Source organism: Poromitra crassiceps (assembly GCF_964638095.1).
Source record: "Poromitra crassiceps genome assembly, chromosome: 18".
NCBI classification, from domain to species: Eukaryota; Metazoa; Chordata; class Actinopteri; order Beryciformes; family Melamphaidae; genus Poromitra; species Poromitra crassiceps.
This window is the reverse complement of record NC_139636.1, coordinates 8,270,667-8,293,166: the sequence shown is the minus strand read 5'-3', so window position 1 is coordinate 8,293,166 and position 22,500 is coordinate 8,270,667. Positions and strand designations below refer to the sequence as shown.

The window sequence follows — 22,500 nt, the reverse complement described above, 5'->3', positions numbered from 1 at the left end:
GTACAGAGAAATTATTTCAGATATACAGTATCTCTCTTTTCATAATTCTGGGTGTAGATATGCAAACTTGGATGTTTTCAAGGTAGCATCGTCGTCGTCTTTTGCAGAATGTTAGGGAATCTGAATGTTGTTTCTGTACCGACACCTATCCTTTGGTCAGTTTTACTGTCTGTACCGATTGGGTTGCCCCTAGTTAGGGCCGGGGATCAAACACACCTTTCGATAAAAACACTGATTTTTCTTTTCTATCGATGTCAATTCTTGAGGCATCAAAGGTGTCGAAAAGCGTCACAATCTTGGATTCGTACAAGAACCGCTTTCTCATAGTTATTTATATCGATGATCTAAGTTGAACACGGTCTGATTCGGTTCAGTAAAGCAAAGCGCGCGATATTTCTAGATAAGTAGAAAATCGACTCTACTGTCATGAAATGAGCTTTCAAAAATACTGGCGCTGATATCAGAGCCAACTGATTTCCAGCACACGCGGCTTCCTCCTCTCTGCTCACATCCCTCAATCTAAAATCAATATATAGCAACTACAACAAGTAAACCAACATATGGATGAGTTTGTAAGGGTGGGATTAGAATTGATAGAAAATGTCTCGGTACATTTAAGCACATTTTCTGTCCCTTAAATTGTGCATAATCGCTTTCAAAGCCTCCGAGGAGGGAGGAGAAAATATCCCGTTCAAATTGTCACCCTGACCTTCTATATGTCGTGCGGGATTGCCTTAGTTGACGCCAAACCTTTGTGGTTCCACCATAGAGTCGTCTCTTAGAACAGACCAGTTCCACCATAGAGTAGTCTCTTAGAACAGACCAGTTGGCTTCCGCAATTTTCAAATGCTTCCGCCATACCGTCTGTACTTCGTGGGGGAGAATCATGCACCAACCGGAATGGGAAGTAGAAAGGCGGGTTTTCCGCTCATTAGTCCAATCAGAATCGCAGAAAGGCGGGTCTTCCGCTCATTAGTCTAATCAGAATCCAATATGCCGCATTTTTCGTGGACACACGTGTCGTGATTGGTCGGATTCCGTCAAACTTCTTTCCTGTCTGAAGGTTTTTTTTCCCAACTTCCACGTGCATGTTCTGGGGGTGTAACGTACAGACTGTGTATAGCTGCATTTGCCCGGATGTAGATGAGACAGTCTGTTTTAAGAGACTAACCATAGAGGGTCAGACGCATCAGAACTTGAGATTGCCAACAACCAAAAACCAGTGACCTTCTTCTGCTCAGTTTTCCGTGTGTATCTGCAGTGCTCTCGTTTTCATTAACCCATTGATACCTGATTGCAGCATTTGCGTGTGGATACACACACAAATGCTGCATCAGGTATCATGCGTGTGGATACACACACAAATGCTGCATCAGGTATCATGCATGTGGATACACACACAAATGCTGCATCAGGTATCAATGGGTTAAGGGTTTGTGATGGCAGACACATGCGGTCAGTGATTCAAACAGACATTCAAACCACAGGATGTGATTGAACTATCATTTTTGTAATGGTGAACGCTGATGTAGAAACGTGACCGGTTTTGGTGATAGTAAGTCCGTTTGCCCGCTTGGAACTCTGTCTTGTACAAAGTTGTTTAAAAACTCATTTATAAAATGGTTTACTGGGGGGGATTTTCCCCTCAATGTCAGAAAGTCCAACTCAGACAGAAAGTCCCAGGTTTCCTCTTAAATGTCATTGTTTTCTGGGGTTGATTGGGGACACATTTCCAAAAATACTACCATTGAATTGGTAGATAAAAAAAACGACCTACAGTGCTGCCCTGTGAAATGGGCGGAAGTATGGAGTGACTGTAGTCGTCATTTTTCACAGCACATTTATCCCTGTTGCACACTTGGGATTGTGAACGTACAGAACAGAATTGAGACGAAGCAAGTTAGTCGGAGCGGTACAGTAACTTCCAGGTTTGCACAAAGTGAGAGTGGGCGGGACTGAGCAACATGTGGTTTCCCCTCTTCATGCGTTCTGTTACTTAACAACAAAGCACATCTCTCTGCTGCTCTATGTCTGCTCTCTTGTTGCTGTGTCCCTCCCTCTCCCGTCTTCTCAGCTCTCTCTTTCTCTCCGTCCTTTACTTGAAGCATCTCCCGGTTGACTGAATAACGGTTGTATTCTGCGGACGGGTGGTGAAATCAACCCATTTTCACTCCCAGCTCGTCAAAAACGTAACGTTCGGTCAGGAACGCACCCCTTGTCGTTCCTCCCTGAAGAGAACGGCAGCCATCTGTCGTTAGAAAGCAACGATGTAGGCAAGGGCGTGGGCACGGCAACGTTAGTCACGTGACCTTGAATTCTGGGAAATGAGGCGGTCCCTCAGGTTAAATGAAGGCTTGTGGAGAAGCACCGGGCTACCGGGGGCTTTTAACCGCCAACTAGACCCGGTGTTGGAAAGGCTGCCATTCAGAACCCCTGGGCTGGGGGCTTAGCCTACCTGGCTGCAGGGCGTCCATCCCCCAACCTTGACCCATATCCAAACCCCTAATCTCTCTTTGTGATTGTCCAAACCCTAACCCCAACCAAGTGGCTACCAGTGCCTAACCCTAACCAACCACCAGGAGGACTAACTGCCTGACGTGAAGAAGTGACGAAAAGGGTTCCTGACCGAACGTGTGTTGGGGGGCGAAATGAACGCGAGTAATTGTGATTCAAGAAAAATTATATTTGTGTACAATTTTAAACGCTCAATTGAAGATGTTTCAGATGAATGATGCTCAATAATTTAGAATTTTCTTTGGTCAAATTGTTTATTAAAGGAATCTGGAACAGCTCTTGCTCCACTAAATAGCATGAACTGGATCTGTAAAATCATTCCAACTATACTGGAGTGATTTGAAGATATCATGCATCTCTCAGTATGAAACAGCATTGTCTGGTCACTGTTTGCTACCTTGTACTACCCAGAGCACCTTGTACGGTGAGAAAAAAATATAAGTTGCATCTATGGCTGGAGGTGAAGTTCAGGACTAAAGAAAAAGGTGCAAGTTGTATTTAAACATTTATAAAGGAATTTTGCCCCAGGGTTCCCAAAGATGTGATTTACTGAAGAATTGTCGTTTGCTGGATTGTGATATTTGTATTAAATGTATGTTCATGTGATTTTTGTCTCACCACTTATTTGACATCTCAAAATGAGATCACACTTTACAATAAAAAAAAAAGCATTTGTTGGATTACATTTGTTAGGAGAAAAAAATAACCCATAGATTTTGAGATGCACAATTAGATAGACTGACCTCTTGAAATAAATAGATGTAATTAGATGTTAATTCTTACATTATTCAAATCACAGGCCATAGCGATAATCCCCAGAGGAAATGCTTATGGTGTTATGGCTAGGTTGTTTGCATGTCCTATGGATTTGGAGGCAAATTAACCCCAATGTATAAAATCTGTCGTGTCGTTTCTGAGTTTTAGGAGTTGGTTGTTACATTACACAGTAATCGGCAATAGATTTGATAGAAAAAGTCTTTCCAACTCTGCCTACCTAGTACCAGCCAAGGCTCTGGCCTGCTCCTGGTGGAACTAACGAGCTGAGTTTTTTTTGTTCTGTCGGACGGAACGGAACGGTGCACACTTGTTCTCCGTTTCCTTGACAACAACACTACGACAGTATTTTATCTGCAGTATCATGGATATCAAGGAGCGAAGTAAGTGTAAAACGCTATGTATGTTTTAAATGACTCTAGAGCAGCTAAAGTGAGTTTGGAAATACCGCCACCAGTTGGGGAAATGTAAGCTATATCTGCTGACGTCAATGTCTCATTTCGAAATGCGTGTTAGCTCATAGAAGATTAGCTTAGCTAACGTTATCGTTAGCCAGTCAGCTAGCGTTAAATAATGACCATTGCTCTGCTGTGTATGTGTGACAGACTAGTAATTTGAAATTGATCGTAGAAGTTAGTCAGTCGATAATACGGCTATCTTATTGAACTTTTAACTGCTAACTGTGTTTGTTCTTACCAAACCACCACTGTCGCCTCCCCTCTTGTCACCAGACGTCCTGGGCTGTGGAAATCACGTTAACATCGTTGAGATGGTTGACATGGAGGACGAGGAGAACTTTGCTATCTCCAAGTATGTGTTTATTCGTGTGTATGTGTCACTTCTGAGTATTTCTGCAGCCTGCCTGTCAGACTGAAAGCAGTGAGAAAACAGTCAACCCATACTACTGTGTGTGGTGTTCAACCAGCAGACCCACACGAATAGATGGATTTACCGTAGGGCTACTGTGGCAGTATGGTACAGGACCAATTAATATCATAATTATTACTTACTGCTATTGTTAGTCTATATAAGTGATATGGGCTTTGTCTGTTTTTCTCCCTCCAGTTCATCAGCTGCAGATGCTGCTTTTGATGCTGTTGTTGGCAGCATCGAGGACATTATCATGGGTAGGATAATAGTGATCAAACTGTTTTATAATACAATATGGTAACACTGGTAAGACTTCTCTTTGTATTAGTATTGTGTTACAAGGCACACTATTTGTGAAAGCTGAATTTCAGAGCAATGTGACATTAAGGAAAGATTTGATTGTCTCGTTGGATTGCATGGAATGTTCAGGCTTATTTAGAAAGAAATCATGCAAAAATGTGATAGACTCTCTCTCTTGAGGAGAAATCCTATTATGAGTACCCCCCCAAGTAACTGAGCTGTCCTTCTCCTCTCATAGAGGAGGAGTTCCAGCAGCTTCAGCAGAGCTTCATGGAGAAACACTACCTGGAGTTTGATGACTCTGAGGAGAACAAGCTCAGCTACACACCCATCTTCAACGAATACGTGCGTTGCTCGCTGTTCAGCTCTATAACCCGATCTAAAATTATGCTTGGCAAGTAAAGTAGTTTTAGGTCAGCATCCGGTGAGCCAAAGTGTGAATGTTTGCTGTGGGTGACTCCTGTAGGTAGACCTGCTGGAGAAACACCTGGAACAACAGCTGATGGAGAGGATCCCCAACTTCAGCATGAGCGCCTTCATCGAGCTGCTCATGTAAGACTAGCTTTCGCTCTCACCTGAAGCCATTTTGTGCTGGCTGTATAACATCCCTCCTAGCAGAATTCAGTCATGTTAATTGAATTGGAGACCAGTGTTGGGAGTAACTAGTTATAATTCCACTACTTTTTGCAGTAACTAGTTTTATAACTAATTACTAAATTTTATAACTGAAATTTAAATGGACTAGTTACTAGTTACTTTTAGGATGTAAAAATAGCGAACAACCTCAGAGGATTATCCGGTTTCTGATCCTGATGATCAGAACCGGCTGCACGTTGCATATTATTCCATAGTAGGACACTAGGTGGCACACTAGTACCTCTAAAATATAATGTAATATAATAATTCAGTCTCTCTCCCCCTCTTCAGGGAGCACAAAGAGGAGGTGCCAAGCGACATCTTCGACATGTTGCTGACTTTCACTGACTTCATAGCTTTCAAGGAGATGTTTCTGGATTACAGATCGGTGAGTTGTCCGCAGGCCTCTTTGCTTTTTGCCTCTGGTTTCCCAATCGATCCTATTCCCATGTTGAGCTGTCCTACAGGTGTACATCATGATTAAGCCTATTGTGAGCTGTCCTGAGCCTGTCAGGTTTTGTTTAATAACACTCATAACTTCGGAGCATGAATCTGTGTGTTTGTAGGAGAAGGAGGGCAGAGGTCTAGACCTGAGCCAAGGACTGCTCGTCACACCCCTGTGCTCTGCTGGCTACAAACATGTCAGCTCCACTGGATCGCAGTGACACACACACACACACACACGACACACACACACACACCTGGGTTAATGATTGCTTCAAGTCATTTTGTTCAACTGAAATAAATAAGCTGATCTGCTCTCTTTGCTTTGAATGTTTGTGTCTTAATCATCAGCAAAGAGAAGCATTTCTGTCACTTTTATGAAATGACATCAAAACTAACATTATTTGGTCAGTTTGTAAACTCAGTGGGTCATGATTTGTGCCTATGTATTGTATGATTCTAATGTATTGTGTGTGTGTGCGCGTGTCTAAGTGATGTGTAATTTGTGCAAGTTAATTTAAAAGTCGAGTCTACAGTTTTTCAGTATGTTTAAGTGTTTTCTACTTGTTTTAACAGCAGTTGTAATTGCTAATGAAGCATATTAATGGTACTGTTTTGTAATGTAAATATTGGTTGTCATATTTGATTGTAAATAGAGATGTTTTTCAAATAAAGATCTATCCTTAAAATCACCAGCGGCTTTATTTGAAAGAGTGCCTGGTTGAGGTGCAGCACCCACCACACATTTCCACATTTCCAATATTCACATTCTTGGTATAAAAGAATATTATATTTCATAAAGCACATACAACATAACAATACCGCCCCCATCTGGCAGCGTCAGGTTATATACAACAGGAGTCGAGCAGAGGTTCATATAAATCCGTAAAGAAAAGCTTTTTTTTTTTACACGGCTGCTAAGAGCAACACCTGTATCTGGGCATCAGTAGTCTCGCTTGCCAGACTCTCCCTACAACGGGGGAGAGTCTGGCTGTACAGGCTGGCACTCTGGTATAGCAGGGGGGGAAGGCTCCGTTTACCTTTACAACCAAACACCAAAAGTACCAAGCAGGCACATTCCAGATTCAATTGTTTTCAGCATGTAGCAACGAGCTAGCGTTGCTAGCAGGCATTTGGGATCGACAGATTCGACAGGAAAGGGATTTTCTTCAGCTGCCGACTGAAATGGACGGCACCAATGGTAGAGCTTATACCAGCAGCCTGTTTCCATGCAGCCAGACCTCTCTCCCTGCAGGGAGAGAAGTCTGGCAAGCGAGACTAGAGCATCATAAAGGCGATTTAGACACTACACACACGTGACTCAGGCATGTTATGATGTCGGTACAGCAGATAAGCTAGAATAGCAACAACCACAAAGCAAATGGCTGTAAACAGGGAATGCTAAACAAACAGCATTTCAATAGATACCGAAGTCTAACATTAAAGAGTCTTTTTTCTTCAGCTATGGGTTGGGATCCCAACATTCATGTGCTTGGATGCAAGGATGGCCGTCCGGGTAGTGCAGCAGGTAGATTCCCTGCCTACCAACCTGAGGGTCGCTGGTTCGAGCCCTTGTGTTACCTCCGGCTTTGTTGGGCGTCCATACAGACACAATTGGCTGTGTCTGCGGGTGTGGGAAGCCCTCATTATGGGTGTGTGTCCTGGTCGCTGCACTAGTGCCTCCTCTGGTCAGCCTGCTCAGGGGGGAGGGGAACTGGGGGGTATAGCGCGATCCTCCCAAGCGCTACATCCTGCTGGTAAAACTCATCGCTTTCAGGCGAAAAGAAGCGTCTGGTGACTGTACATGTATCAGAGGACTGTACATGTATCAGAGGAAACATGCAAGCCTACAGCTCTCCCCAGATTAGAGGGGGTGGAGCAATGACTGGGACACAAGGGGGAATTGGCCAAATACAATTGGAGAGAAAATGGAGGAGGGGGGGGGGGCGGTCATTTAATGAGATGCTATTTCTGCACTTTCTGCATCATAGAGCCCAGACAAGTATTTTGTCAGGCTGTCAAATTTGCGGTAATATTAAATAGGGGGGGGGGACTACTTATTTTCTAGAAACTTCAGTTCCATCTCAATCATCTATTTGTCTTCCAAATGTACACAGGCAGGAACAGGTCATGTTTTCATACAACAGCACAAGTTATTCATATTTTAGCCTACTGGAGATTATTAGCACTTTTCTGGTGAACCCATGGAAGATTGTCACCTGAAAGGCCTGTATATCTGTTATTATTTCAAGATATTTGATGGTATAAATCTGTGTTCACATCGAGTTCATCCTGCTCTTGTGCAACGACCGCTCATCTCAAATGTGACATTGGGACAGAGGATATAGGGAATGAGCCAGTGAGTTGTGTGTCTCAGTTTTCAGTTTCACATTTGGATGCAAACTTTGAAGTCCAGGTTGGGTCGTGTCGTGCCTGAGTCACGAGGGGAAACAGGATTCCCGGGAGCGGGTTGGTTTGACTCGGGTTGGGTCGGGCCTGTGAGTCATGAGGGGAAACAGGATTCCCGGGAGCGGTTTGACTCCTATGGAGGCACTGTGCTGGTGGCAGCGTTTCCTCCGTCGCCCTTCCATTCCATGTAGGAGAAGAAGGCACTGGCACCGTACGCTAAGGTCACCACCGCCCCGAAGAACTGCAGATACAGACAGAGAGAGAGAGAGAGAGAGCATGTTATTCATCCTGAGACAGAGAGAGAGAGAGAGAGAGCATGTTATTCCTCCTGTGGGTCCTCAAAGAGCAGGGCAAAGGTCTGGTACTGCCACTCATCCACATACAGTAGGTTCATATCTCTGATATAGCTGCTGATGATGTTGACTAACACACCTCCATTAGTTGTAAGTCTGCCCTATACGGCTTTTAAAGGCAGTAAAGCAGCTATAGATAGGGCACAAAACCCTATCAGGGCTATATATGCCTACAGGGTGAGAGGCCAGGTGTGTGTGCGCACATGTGTGTGTGTGTGTGTGTGTGTGTGTGTGTGTGTGTCCGTGCATGTGACAGAGAGAGAAATCTGGTCATGTGCTACCTGTAAACTAACATGGACTCTGGCCAGTGGACCAGACCATAAAATATCTCACCTCTATTTCCTGTGTGTGTGTGTGTGTGTGTGTGTGTGTGTGTGTGTGTGTGTGTGTGTGTGTGTGTGTGTGTGTGTGTGTGTGTGTGTGCGTGCGTGCGTGTGTTCTCTCAAACATCCACTTGATGGAGCAGCAGAAGGGAGGCAGAGAGGTAGACATGCAGCAAAGGTATCTGGACTTTAGCTCCCGGCCTGCCTGCCACAGCCTGGTAAGTAAACACGGGAACACCCCTACTAGCCAAACAGTGTGTCATAGTGGAGGGAGGGAGGACACAGAAGAAAACTGCCAAGTGCGGCCTCCTACACAGTGTGCAGACTTTAGATGAGACGGAAAATGATTGGAGGTAGTGAGGGATAGGGTAGGAAGAGATGGATGGAGAGATGGATGGATGGATGGAAGACACTGGCCTGGAGCAACTGGAACATCTAGCAGCCTTAGAAAGTGACAGAAACCAGCTGAGGGCCGGATGCAAAGCTGTTGACTCAAGTTTTTTTCCCCAATAGGGCTCAACAGTCATTTGATGTTTTTTGCCCCAGAAGTGAATTCCCCATTCATTTTCTCCATAGACATTTTGAAAAAAGATCCATATATAACGAGTTTTAAGGCTGGAACCAAACCAAACAGTCTTCCAGAGAATCGTGAGTGACCATAAAACATTTCACTTATAGCAAAAACAAAAAGTAAATCGAAAAAAGTCGAATCGAATATAAGATTATTTTTTTTGCTTTTATTTTTTGACAGGGCTATTAGTAGCCTAGCTTATGTTATGGGAGCTATAAAAAAGAGCACTCATTTCCAGTATCTCCAGCGCACGGAGCTCACACGCTATGCAGCTCGCACGCTATGCAGCTCGCACGTACGTTACGCAGCTCGCACGCTACGCAGCCCACACGCTACGCAGCCCACACGCTACGCATGCAGCTCGCACGTTACGCAGCTCGCACGCTACGCATGCAGCTTGCACGCAGCTCGCACGTCGCACACTACGCAGCTCGCACGTTTACGCAGCTCGCACTTTACGCAACTCGCACATCGCACACTACGCAGCTCACACGTTACGCAGCTCGCACGCTCATGCTGCGCAGCTCGCACACTACGCATGCTCGCCCGCTCGACTGGCAGCGCTAATTTCTACAGTGCGCCATTGGTTTCGCCTTTGAGCTCTTGCACGCTTTGCGTGCTTGCAGACGCAGTTCACACACTTTGCGCGTGCGCAGTTGAGCAATTGGGGGCCTAGCAACCTCTCACCTTATTATAGTAGTGAGATATCATGTATTCAAATGAAACTTTTAAAAACCTCTGATTATTAATTGTGCATTGGTAGCCTAAAAACTGGCTATCAGAAACTTTTAACAATGAATAATATAAATATATATTAAAAATATGAAAATCAGTCAGTATTCCCTGAAGTGTGTTCTTTCATTTGGTAGAGGCATTTCTTCATCAAAGGTCAGATAATGTAGGCTAGATGTGTTTGGTTTTAGTGTGCTTATACTGTAGGTGCGCTTCGGCCCAAGCAGCCCAGCAGGCTGGTCCGGTGCTCTGAATGTCATTGTTATTCAGGACTCTGATGAAGATGCGTCGAAACGTTAGTTCAATAAAAGTTTCTATAGCCTATATACACTTGATCCGTGTGCTACAGTACTTTTGGATTTGATCCAAAGCCTCTCTTCCAGCGAATTAGAACGTTGGTATGATGTAATGACCCTTCCTTCTTTTATAGTTTCCAGGATATTACACTTCTTACACAACGTTGTGGTCACACACACACGCACACGCACACGCGTACACACACGCACACGCGTACACACACACACACACACACACGCACACGCACATGCGTACACACACACGCACATGCGTACGCACGCACACACACACACACACACACACACACACACACACACACACACACACGCACGGTGTGACCACAACGGTTGTGAAGAACATCCTGGTGTAAGAAGAACTTCAGCTTCATTTTCCACTGCTTCCTCCCTGCCACATTCTTACCTCAGACCTGTGTGTGTGTGTGTGTGTGTGTGTGTGTGTGTGTGTGTGTGTGTGTGTGTGTGTGTGTGTGTGTGTGTGTGTGTGTGTGTGTGTGTGTGTGTGTGTGTGTGTGTACAATACAGTTGTACTGTACTCTAAAGATTTTGTTTCACTTCTGAAAACATTAGTTCCGCCTGCGTAGTTCCTACTTGGGGCTTGTCTACAAACTGTCATCGTTCGGTGAATGAAAAAACACAAAGTGAACTTGCTTGACTTGAATACTGTGCATATACCGTATTTGGCCCTCGGCCCGGCCAGTGTACTGTGTGTGTGTGTGTGTGTGTGTGTGTGTGTGTGTGTGTGTGTGTGTGTGTGTGTGTGTGTGTGTGTGTGTGTGTGTGTGTGTGTGTGTGTGTGTGTGTGTGTGTGTGTGTGTGTGTGTGTGTGTGTGTGTGTGTGTGAGAGAGAGAGAGAGAGAGAGAGAGAGAGAGGTCAGGTGTTAGGGTCTTACAGCGGCGGCTGCCAGATTTCCATAGGCGTAGGTGAAGAGGCTGAACGGGTGGACATTTGCTGCGTTGGCCAGGAAGGCGGTCAGATAGAGAACGGTGGCGATGGCGTTGTACAACATCAGCTAGCAGACAGGAGGAGACAACGTCAGTACATCAGCAATCAACATAAAACATGTTTTGTATGTGGAGACACTGGAAGTAAATTCAAACACGCATACACGCGTGCGCGCACACACACGCACACACACCGTCAGGGTCCATGGGACAGAGGGGAGTTTCCTCTGGACACCGAAGAGGAGCATGAAGAAGAGGATGGTGGTGAGGATCCACAGTGTTACGGCCACAAACATCACCCAGCCGTACGCCGGCACCACCGTGTAGTAGTAGGAGCCTGCTATCAATGCCCAGTGGAGCAGCCCCAGAACCTGCAGAGACAGGTTACATAGCTTATTACTGGATGTGATGGTATGTCCCACTGAAGAAGCAGTGAGCGGTTACATAGCTTATTACTGGATGTGATGGTATGTCCCACTGAAGAAGCAGTGAGAGGTTACATAGCTTATTACTGGATGTGATGGTATGTCCCACTGAAGAAGCAGTGAGCGGTTACATAGCTTATTACTGGATGTGATGGTATGTCCCACTGAAGAAGCAGTGAGAGGTTACATAGCTTATTACTGGATGTGATGGTATGTCCCACTGAAGAAGCAGTGAGAGGTTACATAGCTTATTACTGGATGTGATGGTATGTCCCACTGAAGAAGCAGTGAGAGGTTACATAGCTTATTACTGGATGTTATGGTATGTCCCACTGAAGAAGCAGTGGGAGGTTACATAGCTTATTACTGGATGTGATGGTATGTCCCACTGAAGAAGCAGTGAGAGGTTACATAGCTTATTACTGGATGTGATGGTATGTCCCACTGAAGAAGCAGTGAGAGGTTACATAGCTTATTACTGGATGTTATGGTATGTCCCACTGAAGAAGCAGTGAGAGGTGACATAGCTTATTACTGGATGTTGTGGTATGTCCCACTGAAGAAGCAGTGAGAGGTTACATAGCTTATTACTGGATGTTGTGGTATGTCCCACTGAAGAAGCAGTGAGAGGTTACACAGCTTATTACTGGATGTTGTGGTATGTCCCACTGAAGAAGCAGTGGGAGGTTACACAGCTTATTACTGGATGTTGTGGTATGTCCCACTGAAGAAGCAGTGAGAGGTTACATAGCTTATTACTGGATGTTGTGGTATGTCCCACTGAAGAAGCAGTGAGAGGTTACATAGCTTATTACTGCATGTGATGGTATGTCCCACTGAAGAAGCAGTGAGAGGTTACATAGCTTATTACTGGATGTTGTGGTATGTCCCACTGAAGAAGCAGTGAGAGGTTACATAGCTTATTACTGGATGTGATGGTATGTCCCACTGAAGAAGCAGTGAGAGGTTACATAGCTTATTACTGGATGTGATGGTATGTCCCACTGAAGAAGCAGTGAGCGGTTACATAGTTTATTACTGGATGTGATGGTATGTCCCAGTGAAGAAGCAGTGATAGGTTACATAGCTTATTACTGGATGTGATGGTATGTCCCAGTGAAGAAGCAGTGATAGGTTACATAGCTTATTACTGGATGTGATGGTATGTCCCAGTGAAGAAGCAGTGATAGGTTACATAGCTTATTACTGGATGTGATGGTATGTCCCACTGAAGAAGCAGTGGGAGGTTACATAGCTTATTACTGGATGTTATGGTATGTCCCACTGAAGAAGCAGTGAGAGGTTACATAGCTTATTACTGGATGTGATGGTATGTCCCACTGAAGAAGCAGTGAGAGGTTACATAGCTTATTACTGGATGTGATGGTATGTCCCACTGAAGAAGCAATGAGAGAGAGGGGGATGTATGATCATCAAATGGCATTATTTCCCAGCCAGTGCTACAGTAGTGCCGGTGTTTCTGAAAATCAAGACTACATTTCCCATAAACCCTTGCTTCCTGTTACGAGGATGTTGATTTGATGTGGCTCTTTAATGTCTCTCACTCCCCCTCTCCCACTTGATGTGATAGGATGGTCTATTATGTATGCAGAGATTATGTTTCAATTTACACACACACACACACACACACACACACACACACACACACACACACACACACACACACACACACACACACACACACACACACACACACACACACATTAGGGAGGCGCTCAAAGGTTGACCTTTACAAGGCACCCATCTTAACAAAGAACTCCATTCTGCACAAGAGGGACACTGCGGTTATAAGTTAACCCAGTTTTACATAGTAACAAAGTGAACTATTAACTGTAACTATCATCTACTACAGCCATGTATTGACCCTGACCTATACCCCTTCTTCTACTGGACTTCAGTCAATCAATCAATCAATCAATCAATCAATCAATCAATCAATCAATCAAGACGTTGAGGAAAAGAGAAGGCTTCTTGTGTGACCGGTTAAGCGTCGGCTCAGCTTGAGTCTCCCTCAAGCTTCAGCTCTGCTTATGTTAAGCGCCAGGTGTGAACAAAGGCTAAATTTTACTACCCGATTGATTTGTTTGTCAAATTTTAAACCTGAATCGAAAATTACTCCAAGATTTTTTGCAAGAGGTTTAACAGAGGAGGCCAATGGACCAAGATGAGGGAAGATCATGTTGATCAAATGCTGGGGTCCAAATAGCATCACCTCAGTTTTATTTTGATTGAGTTGGAGAAAGTTTGTAGCCATCCAGGATTTGATGTCTTGAAGACAGTTATTGAGGTCGGTCAGTTTGTTGTAATTGTTAGGCTCTAGGGGGAGGTAGATTTGTGTATCGTCCGCATAAAAGTGAAAAGAGATGTATGTGTATGTACCGTACCGATGTGTGTACCGAGTATGGAACCTTGGGGGACACCAAAGAACAGGGGGGTAGATGAAGAGGATGAGTTACTAATAGAGACACCGAAAGATCTGTTGGATAGGTATGAAGTAAACCAGTTTAAAGCAGAGCCAGAGACCCCTACCCATTGGTTTGACCTGTTAATGAGGAGGAGCGACTGTGTCAAAAGCTGCTGTTAGATCGAGGAGCAGGAGAACAGAGCAGTTTCCTGAGTCAGCAGCTAAAAGGACTTGACCTTCTCTTCATCAAGCTCTCTGTGCAGTGCCTCCCACGTTTAAGCATCAGGAAACAGAGACACATTATGGACTCCAGTTTGATGTGCTCAGAGAACATTAGGGAATCTATATATTATTCACAAGTGTCATAATAATTATATTTTATGCACCAAAGGAGCTTCAATTGAGACATCTGAAATAGATGTTGTCAATCATGATGTGATTCCACATCAAAATGTGGTCGTGCATTGTGACATCACTGATGATGTCATCAGCCTTGTGACATCACTGATGATGTCATCAATGATGTCATCAGTCTTGTGACATCACTGATGATGTCATCAATGATGTCATCAGTCTTGTGACATCACTGATGATGTCATCTATGATGTCATCCTTCCTCTACATAACATCAGCTCTCCCAGTACCTCATCCACTCTACAACAGCAAGGAGGAAAGTAAAGTAGCTCATCCTTCCTCTACATAACATCAGCTCTCGCAGTACCTCATCCACTCCACAACAGCAAGGAGGCAAGTAACTTGTGTGTCTGAGTGTCTGTCTGTCTGTCTGTGTCAACTAATCAATGCTGATGCTGTATGCTAATAGATAGAGTGTGGATAATACAGTGGCCTACATGCTTTGAATCCCTTAGTTTTAGCTATGCAACCTGTTTCATTCTTTGTATTTTTGTGCTGCCTTTGCTTGTGAATTAATATATAAAGTGTACAAAGTAGACAAAGTGTACCACATACCAACAACCAGTCAGGCACAAAACATACTACAGTTTGACCTACAAACTCTACAATTATTATTACTACCAGCTTTAGCGCAGGAACCCCCAAGCACCCCCCCCCCCCCCAGCTATATGCAGCTATATTTTTATCTTTTTATTTTATGTAATCCAACTTAAATATTTGTTTAAGCTATTGTTATTCAGTAATCCTGTATAACAATGTTATTTCACACTTTCATTTTAGGTCCGAGTGTCTAGATATGTCTGCTGCCAGGAGTCTACCTGAAGAGCTGCTCCGGTGCTCCATCTGTCAGCATGTGTTCACTGATCCAGTCTGCTTACCATGTGGACACACCTTCTGCAAGGCCTGCATCACACAGCACTGGGATGTTACTGTCCAGTGTCAGTGTCCCATGTGCCGGCACGTTTACAAAAGAAGACCTCTCCTGGGGGTCAGTACTGTATTATCTAAGGCGGTTGCTCAGTTCAGAAAGTCAGCTCAGATGAAAGCCAGCAGCTGCCCAGACCAACCATGTGCCAAACCAGGAGAAGTTCCCTGTGACATCTGCACTGGGCCCAAAAAGAAGGCCCATAAGTCCTGCCTGGGGTGTCTGGCCTCCTACTGTGAGACTCACCTGGAGCCTCATCAGAGAGTCACAGGCCTGAAAAGACACAAGCTGATGGATCCTGTGGAGAACCTGGAAGACAGGGTGTGTAAGAAGCACGACGGACTGCTGGAGCTGTTCTGCAAGATGGACCAGATGTGTATTTATCAGTTCTGCACTGAGTCAGACCACAGATCACATCACGTTGTCCCTCCGAAGGAAGGATGTGAAGGAAAGAAGGTTGAGCTGGGGAAGACAGAGGGTGAAATTCAGCAGAAGATCCAGGAGAGACGACTGAAGATACAGGAGATCAAACACTCAGTAAAGCTCAGCAAGGACGTCTTCATTGCTCTGAGGCAGTCTGTGTCTGTGGAGAGAGGCCAGGCTGAGCTCATTGAGACGATTGAAGAGAAGCAGAAAACAACAGAGAAACAGGCTGAAGGCTTCATCAAAGAGCTGGAACAGGAAATCTCTGAGCTGATGAAGAGAAGCGCAGAGGTGGAGCAGCTCTCACACACTGAAGACCACCTCCACCTCCTCCAAAGCTTCCCATCCCTGAACACTCCTCCACACACCAAGGACTGGACAGAGGTCAGTGTCCATCACTCATCATATGAGGGGACTGTGACGCGAGCTGTGGCCTGGCTGGAGACTGTCAGGAAAGAGACATCCCAATCTCAACCTGTCTGATGATGGGAAACAAGTATATCTTGGTGATGTTACGAAGAATCTCCCAGACAACCCAGAGAGATTTTCTTCTCAAGTCCATGTCTTAGCAGAGCAGAGCTTCTCTTCAGGAGATTTTACTATGAGGTTCAGGTTAAAGGGAAGACTAAGTGGATTTTAGGAGTGGCCAGAGAGTCGATCGACAGGAAGGGAAAAAACCCTCTGAGCCCTGAGGATGGCATCTGGTCTGTATGGTAGAATGGAAATGAGTACATAGCTTTTGCTGACCCTCCTGTCCTCCTCTCTCTGAAGACGAAGCCTCAGAAGGTGGGAGTGTTTGTGGATTAAGAGGAGGGTTTGGTCTCCTTTTATGACGTAGATGCTTAGTTTATTTAGTTTTTGGGGCCGTTGTGCAGAATGCACGGCAGGGCCCTTACATTCCACTCTGTCGCCCAGACCATTTTAGCACGGATTCAGGCAATGTAATGTCTTTCCGCTTTCCAGTCCGGTAGGTGGCGGTAATGCACCTCTGGCTAATATTGTGGCTAGCTCGTTCAGAGAGTTCCACAAGAGCCGTCGTCGGACATTTCACCGTCTGGTGCCTCTCTCGATCCGACTAGGAATTTATTGATTCGATTTTTCAGGAGTTGACATGTATCGTCTTTTTTGTCCTAATGTAAAGCAGCTGTGAATGTGACAGCATTCGGTTGCGGCTGCTCCTGTCCTATTCCAACAACTCAACTTGTTGAGAAGAAGAATGCAAAGAGTCGCATTTGGAAATATCAGTCCCCAAAGTCCCATCTGCAAAAAGTGTGAAAGGGAGTTCCAAACCAAACTGGGTAGCACATCCAATCTCGCCAAGCAGCTGAAAGACAGGCACCCAGACCTGTTCAAATAATTCAAGGTGGGTTACTTCTTTCAAACGGTGTAAAATAACACGTTTAACAACATATCAAACAGACCTTATCCTGTCACATTCGTTTTTGAGATAGCTGGCAATGCATTGTGTAACCAAAAAACGTTTGCGCTAACGTTAACGTAACGTGTTTTGTAATGGAATCATTATGGGACCCGGCTAATACCTGGTACAGCGTTAGCTAGCATAGTGTAACACGTGTGCATGCAATGTTTGTAATGGAAACATTATGGGACACGGCTAATAGCCGGACTTAGCCATAGTTCAACATGGCATCAAAATAAATACAAGCTTCTTTCGGGTGAAACATGTCCGTGAATTAAAACTAGCTACATAAAATTGCTTGCACTCTACATGTGTGTATGTGCAGTTGTCTTTATCATCTCTTTATTTTAGTAAATCTCACTGACGTTACTTTCCATTTAACAGTATGCAAGAGATGAAGATGAAGAGGAAGGCACAAGTCGCGGAGCCCAAAAGACCACCCAGCAGACAATTCCTGATGTTTTTGAAAAGCAGAGGAAATATGACTCGCATGAAGCAAGAAAGTGTGATAGGGCATTGGCAGAATTCCTATGCATCGATCAAATACCAATATACACCGTTGAAAAAAAAGGATTCCAGCAATTCTGTGAAATAAATTAAATTATAATATTTAATATAATAATAAAATTAAATACTTGACGGCTACATGCCACTGGTGTTGCACTGTCTGTACTCACTGCCATACAGAGTTGAATGTAAGAAGAAGTAAGCAGAAGCACATTGTTTTGTTTTAAAGTTGAAGGCTACATGCCATTTGTTCATTGAAAATAGTTGCATACTTTAATAAAGGAGAATATGTTCAAGAAATATCAGTCTGTTTTTTTTACCGTGGTACCGAAATTGGTACAACGGCCCTATGCCAGGTTTCGACCTGGCCTTGTTTTATTTAGTTTATTTATTTGCACTCATTTAAAACATAATATAACAAACATAAACATTTGCCTACATATTGTGCAGGTGAACATCTAAAAAACCCGAGAGAGCTTGTAAACATGATGTCACCTCTTATCAATACACAATCAATAAATTAAAAACAGAAATAAAACTGAATAAAAGAAAAACATAAAAAAGTGTGGGTGTGCTGTGTGTGAAAGGGTGTATGTGGGCAGTAGAATTAAGTTAGGTTCATCAGATAGATCTTAAATTTGTGTTTGAAATGATTGAGAGATTTGGACTGGGATACAAGATGATAAATATTGTTCCATATCTGGACACCCCTATATCTGATAGAGAACTGACAGAGTCCAGTGCGGTAAAATGGGAGGTGTAACAACTTGGCTTGTCTAGTGTTGATATTGTGAACGTTGCAATTTACCTGAAAAAAAGCTTTACAGGGCAAGGGAGTGGAAACATCCTGGGACAATACATTGAAAATAAAAATACATGTTAAGTACTTATTTAAATTGAAAATTGTTAAGATATTTAACTGTTTAAAGAGCGGATCTGAATGAGCAATCCAGTCACTGAAAGTTGAAATTCTACAAAACCTTTTCTGTAATAAATAAAGCTTGTGAAGGTGAGTAGGATAAGTTGCTCCCCAGATTATATTGCAGTATGTAAGATATGGATAGATTAAACTATAGTAAAGGGTTAATAGGCATTTTTGATTAACCAGACTTCTAAATTTACGAATGCTGCAGCTGTTATCTACTCCTTTACTGGATGCACCTTCACTGAGAAACTCTACCCAGTCTTTTGTCCCTGTCATCATGATGGTGGTAAAAACACCGCCCCTCTGATCATCTCTCCTGTCAATCACACAGATTAGACTAATCATTAGTGTTTCTCAGATAGGATTCGTTGACAAGTTTATACATTCAATGGAAATATATTTTTTTCCTGTTTTTTTGTTTTTGTTTTTCAGGTAACATTCATTTTATTGTTGGAGAATTGTAATAGGACAAAGATAAACTAGAGGGAACTCGGTACAGTGCATGCCTCCAGCAACTTTTCAACAAAGTTTCGTGTTGGGAATCCATTTGGAACTTAAATGCTTTTTTGTGATTGGCTACACCCATTACCACGCCTCCTTTTGTCCAGTTAATCAGTTCTTCCTTGACCCATGAGCAACCTTTTCACAACGTTTTGTGGTGTTGGGTGAATCGGTTTGGGAGTTGGTCACCTTTTTGTCATTGGGCACACCCATTGCTGTGCCCCCTTGTGGGCGAGGAAAGTTCATCAGTTCTAAGTTGACCCTTGACTTGCTTTTCTGCAAAGTTTCGTGCAAATCTGTTCTGTTTTGAGATCCTGCAGTGCAGACAAACAAACGGGTGAAAACAGAATTGGTGGAGGTCATTAATGGCAAAAGTAATGTCTCTTGAAAACAATGTTTCTTCAAGTCAAATACAGGAATGGTTTGACTACAGGTTCTGGTTAAAATGGTGAATGCTCATTTCTCATTTCATTTTACATTTAATTTATCTTTTTCTGTTCAGATTATTATATGTGATGACTCAATTACTGAAGAGCAGTTTGGAGTCAAAAGTAATTTGTCACATTTAAAGTGTTTTTCAGAATGAATAAAAACAAATGGAACACAATCGTATGGGCATCACTGCTATGACTGCTATTTACCAGAATGCTTAAATTATTTAACATTTGACTGGTAGCAAAGCTTGAAAAATGCCATTCTTCTGATTGAAGGTAGTTGGAAGTAACAGCACAGAAATGAGGCGTCTATTCCAGTGGTCCCCAACCACCGGGCCACGGACCGGTACCGGGAGGTCAAGTGTGTGTGTGTGTGTGTGTGTGTGTGTGTGTGTGTGTGTGTGTGTGTGTGTGTGTGTGTGTGTGTGTGTGTGTGTGTGTGTGTGTGTGTGTGTGTGTGTGTGTGTGTGTGTGTGTGTGTGTGTGTGTGTGTGTGTGTGTGTGTGTGTGTGTGTGTGTGTGTGTGTGTGTGTGTGTCTTCATGCCAATAGAGAGCCGCAGGGATGACGTATTTTTGTAGTCATAACGCGGAAGTCCCGGACTTCCTGGTTCTTCACTGTTTCTGTCTATGGGATTTTTTTTATGGGTTTTTGCTGCGATGCTTCTAATAATCTCTCTGGGCAACGCTGGCTTAATCAAACGCGAACCAGAGTTCAGTCGGATAATCTTCACACATGAGGACCACTTTCATGAGTTTTGTAGCGTAAATGCAAGCCCTAGAAGTAAAAAGCTCGAGCTAAGCTCGGCTAGCGGCTAAGCGAGCTAAGCTATTTTACAATTTTGGCGCTTCTTTCCGGAAGCGAACAAATTTGCTGTTTTGAGCCCCACTAATTGTAATTAATGAAGGTTCATTATGGACCATACAGTCTTAGGCAAAATAGATGTCAAATATGCTACGCTAAACCATGCACAGTGCACACCTTAAGCAATATTTTGGATGCATTTTATAACACACAGTCCTCTGAGTGCATATTATTATCAATATTGGATGAGGGACTGGATGTCATAAAACAGGAGATTCACTAGAGTTATGCTCCATACAAATATGCCATCACTTTATTGGACCTCTTGTATTTATCTCAAGGGTCGGTAATCACCTAGAGGCAGAAAAACATATTACAGCTCAAGAAAATTTAGTATCACACCTTTTTTTCACAGAGATTCAGGAAGCTTAACACCTTTTGTAGCACATCTACTGTTATTTTTATGTGAAAATACACAGATTTCTTAATAATGCCAGGTGTAAATGGCCTCTCATCAGACATTGACAATATGAGGCCATTTACACCTGGCATTAACATGTGTTTTCTGCCATCAGATTGCAATCAGATTGTGTTTTATCACTTGAAAGTACAGGTGTGAACACGCCGAAAACGCATTGAAGAAGGATTGCAATCTGATCGGCCAAACCACCTCCGGAGGTGGTCAGGGATGCATTGTGTACACATTGAACACAATGTGTCCTCTCAATCTGGATACAGCAACTTTATGCGGATTGAGAGGACACCCATTTCTGCCAACAGATTGCAATCAGATTGCAATCTGATGGCAGAAAACGCATGTTAACGCCATGTGTAAATGGAATCAGGTTAATGTGGTCAAGTACAATCTGATTGCAATCTGGTGGCAGAACACACATGTTAATGCCAGGTGTAAATTGCCTCTATGTTTCTATTTTGCCATAGCTTGTTCTACTGCTACCTGTGGAGCTGTCATTCACTGGCCTTTACTGAAAAGAAAGTTGCTGCCTGCTGTCCAGCTTGCCCAGCTCATCATTTCTTATTATAGGCTATTTTGTTACTGTACTATTACAGCGTCATTATGGAAATGACTGAAGGAACTGTAAATTTAATTGAACAAAAGGTGAAAGGAAATGAGTGAAAGTTTAAAACAAAGAAAGCAAACAGACTATACTCTCATCGAAACTTGCCCCAGGCTATAGCTTAAAGCTGGTGTTGTACTCACACACTCTGTAGCCTATACGAGGGATCAGCCGAGCAGCATTTTGGTAAACAAACCGCTTCACTGGGGGTGGCAACGGCAATGGAACCCTATGGAGCCCAAGTGGCACGAGGCGTGAGTGTCTGACTCTAGCCAGTTAACTCTGTTTACATTTTAAAAACTGAGACAGTTCACACAACTTTCACACGACATGCATATATATTATACATCAAACTCTTGAGCTAATTCTGCTCTCACTCAGAATGTCAAAATATAAGCGATGTGATGTCTAGTTTTTGAGATATTAACGTTTGTTTGACACAACTCATACTATTAGCTGCCGCGGGGTTCCGCATTTCTGGGTGGCAAGTGACGTCACGCTGATCCCTCGTATATATTTCATTATTGCATCTTCTGTATTATCTCACATCAAATATCAATAACCAAAGCTGATACTGACATGGACATCAAACCACATCTACCACTGCTATGAGAATCACAGGGGAAACTATGTGTCTTTAGTTGGCTCTGGTTCAACTCAAACAATTCTAATAGCTTTAGTGCAACACTAAACCTTATCTTTGTTTAAAACTAACTACCGCTAACCTGTATGACATTCCAGACACTGATCAACAGAAGTAATTTCCCTGCATCCTAAAAGATCACTTTCAAAGATAAACTAATTGCGTTCTCTAATGCGTGTATTTACACAACTCTTTGCTCATACTGCAGTGCAAGATACTCTACTCTATCTGTGAAGGACAGCTGAGCACAGGGCACATGATCAGACACAGGTTTCCAGCCAGGAGATGGTGTCTACAAACGTAGACGCAAGCTCCATCTGTAGTCAGACCAGCAAGAGCTGACACAGCTTGTGACTCATACAGCATGGGGCGAGTGAAGAAATGTCCAAGC

General features: G+C 43.5%; 3 protein-coding genes across 4 annotated transcripts in view; 2 read left to right on the top strand and 1 right to left on the bottom strand.

Moving 5' to 3' along the window:
- The window catches only part of rspry1 (ring finger and SPRY domain containing 1), an 18,626-nt gene extending 15,512 nt beyond the window's left edge, over positions 1-3,114 (top strand). Inside the window, exons 14-15 of one of the 2 annotated variants that reach the window (XR_014553499.1) lie at positions 1-1,337; positions 1,416-3,114. The exon at positions 1-1,337 is cut by the window's left edge and continues 569 nt beyond it. The gene's annotated coding sequence lies outside the window, so the exon portion shown is untranslated. The other variant, XM_083654424.1, reaches the window with a different exon arrangement.
- Positions 3,115-3,620: 506 nt separating this feature from the next.
- Positions 3,621-6,219, top strand: arl2bp (ADP-ribosylation factor-like 2 binding protein). The gene is made up of 7 exons (XM_083654479.1): positions 3,621-3,671; positions 4,020-4,098; positions 4,354-4,415; positions 4,697-4,803; positions 4,925-5,010; positions 5,386-5,482; positions 5,661-6,219. Exons 1-7 carry the CDS (start codon positions 3,653-3,655, stop codon positions 5,757-5,759), a joined length of 549 nt encoding a protein of 182 aa, XP_083510605.1. The 5' UTR covers positions 3,621-3,652; the 3' UTR covers positions 5,760-6,219.
- A 1,029-nt stretch (positions 6,220-7,248) lies between these two features.
- pllp (plasmolipin) overlaps positions 7,249-22,500 on the bottom strand; it is a 17,115-nt gene continuing 1,863 nt past the window's right edge. Inside the window, exons 2-4 of the mRNA XM_083654478.1 lie at positions 11,380-11,556; positions 11,134-11,253; positions 7,249-8,188 (exon numbers count right to left, since the gene is read on the bottom strand). Of these exons, the coding sequence (XP_083510604.1) occupies positions 8,081-8,188; positions 11,134-11,253; positions 11,380-11,556 (405 nt within the window). The 3' untranslated portion in view covers positions 7,249-8,080. The remainder of the gene's footprint in view (positions 8,189-11,133; positions 11,254-11,379; positions 11,557-22,500) is intronic.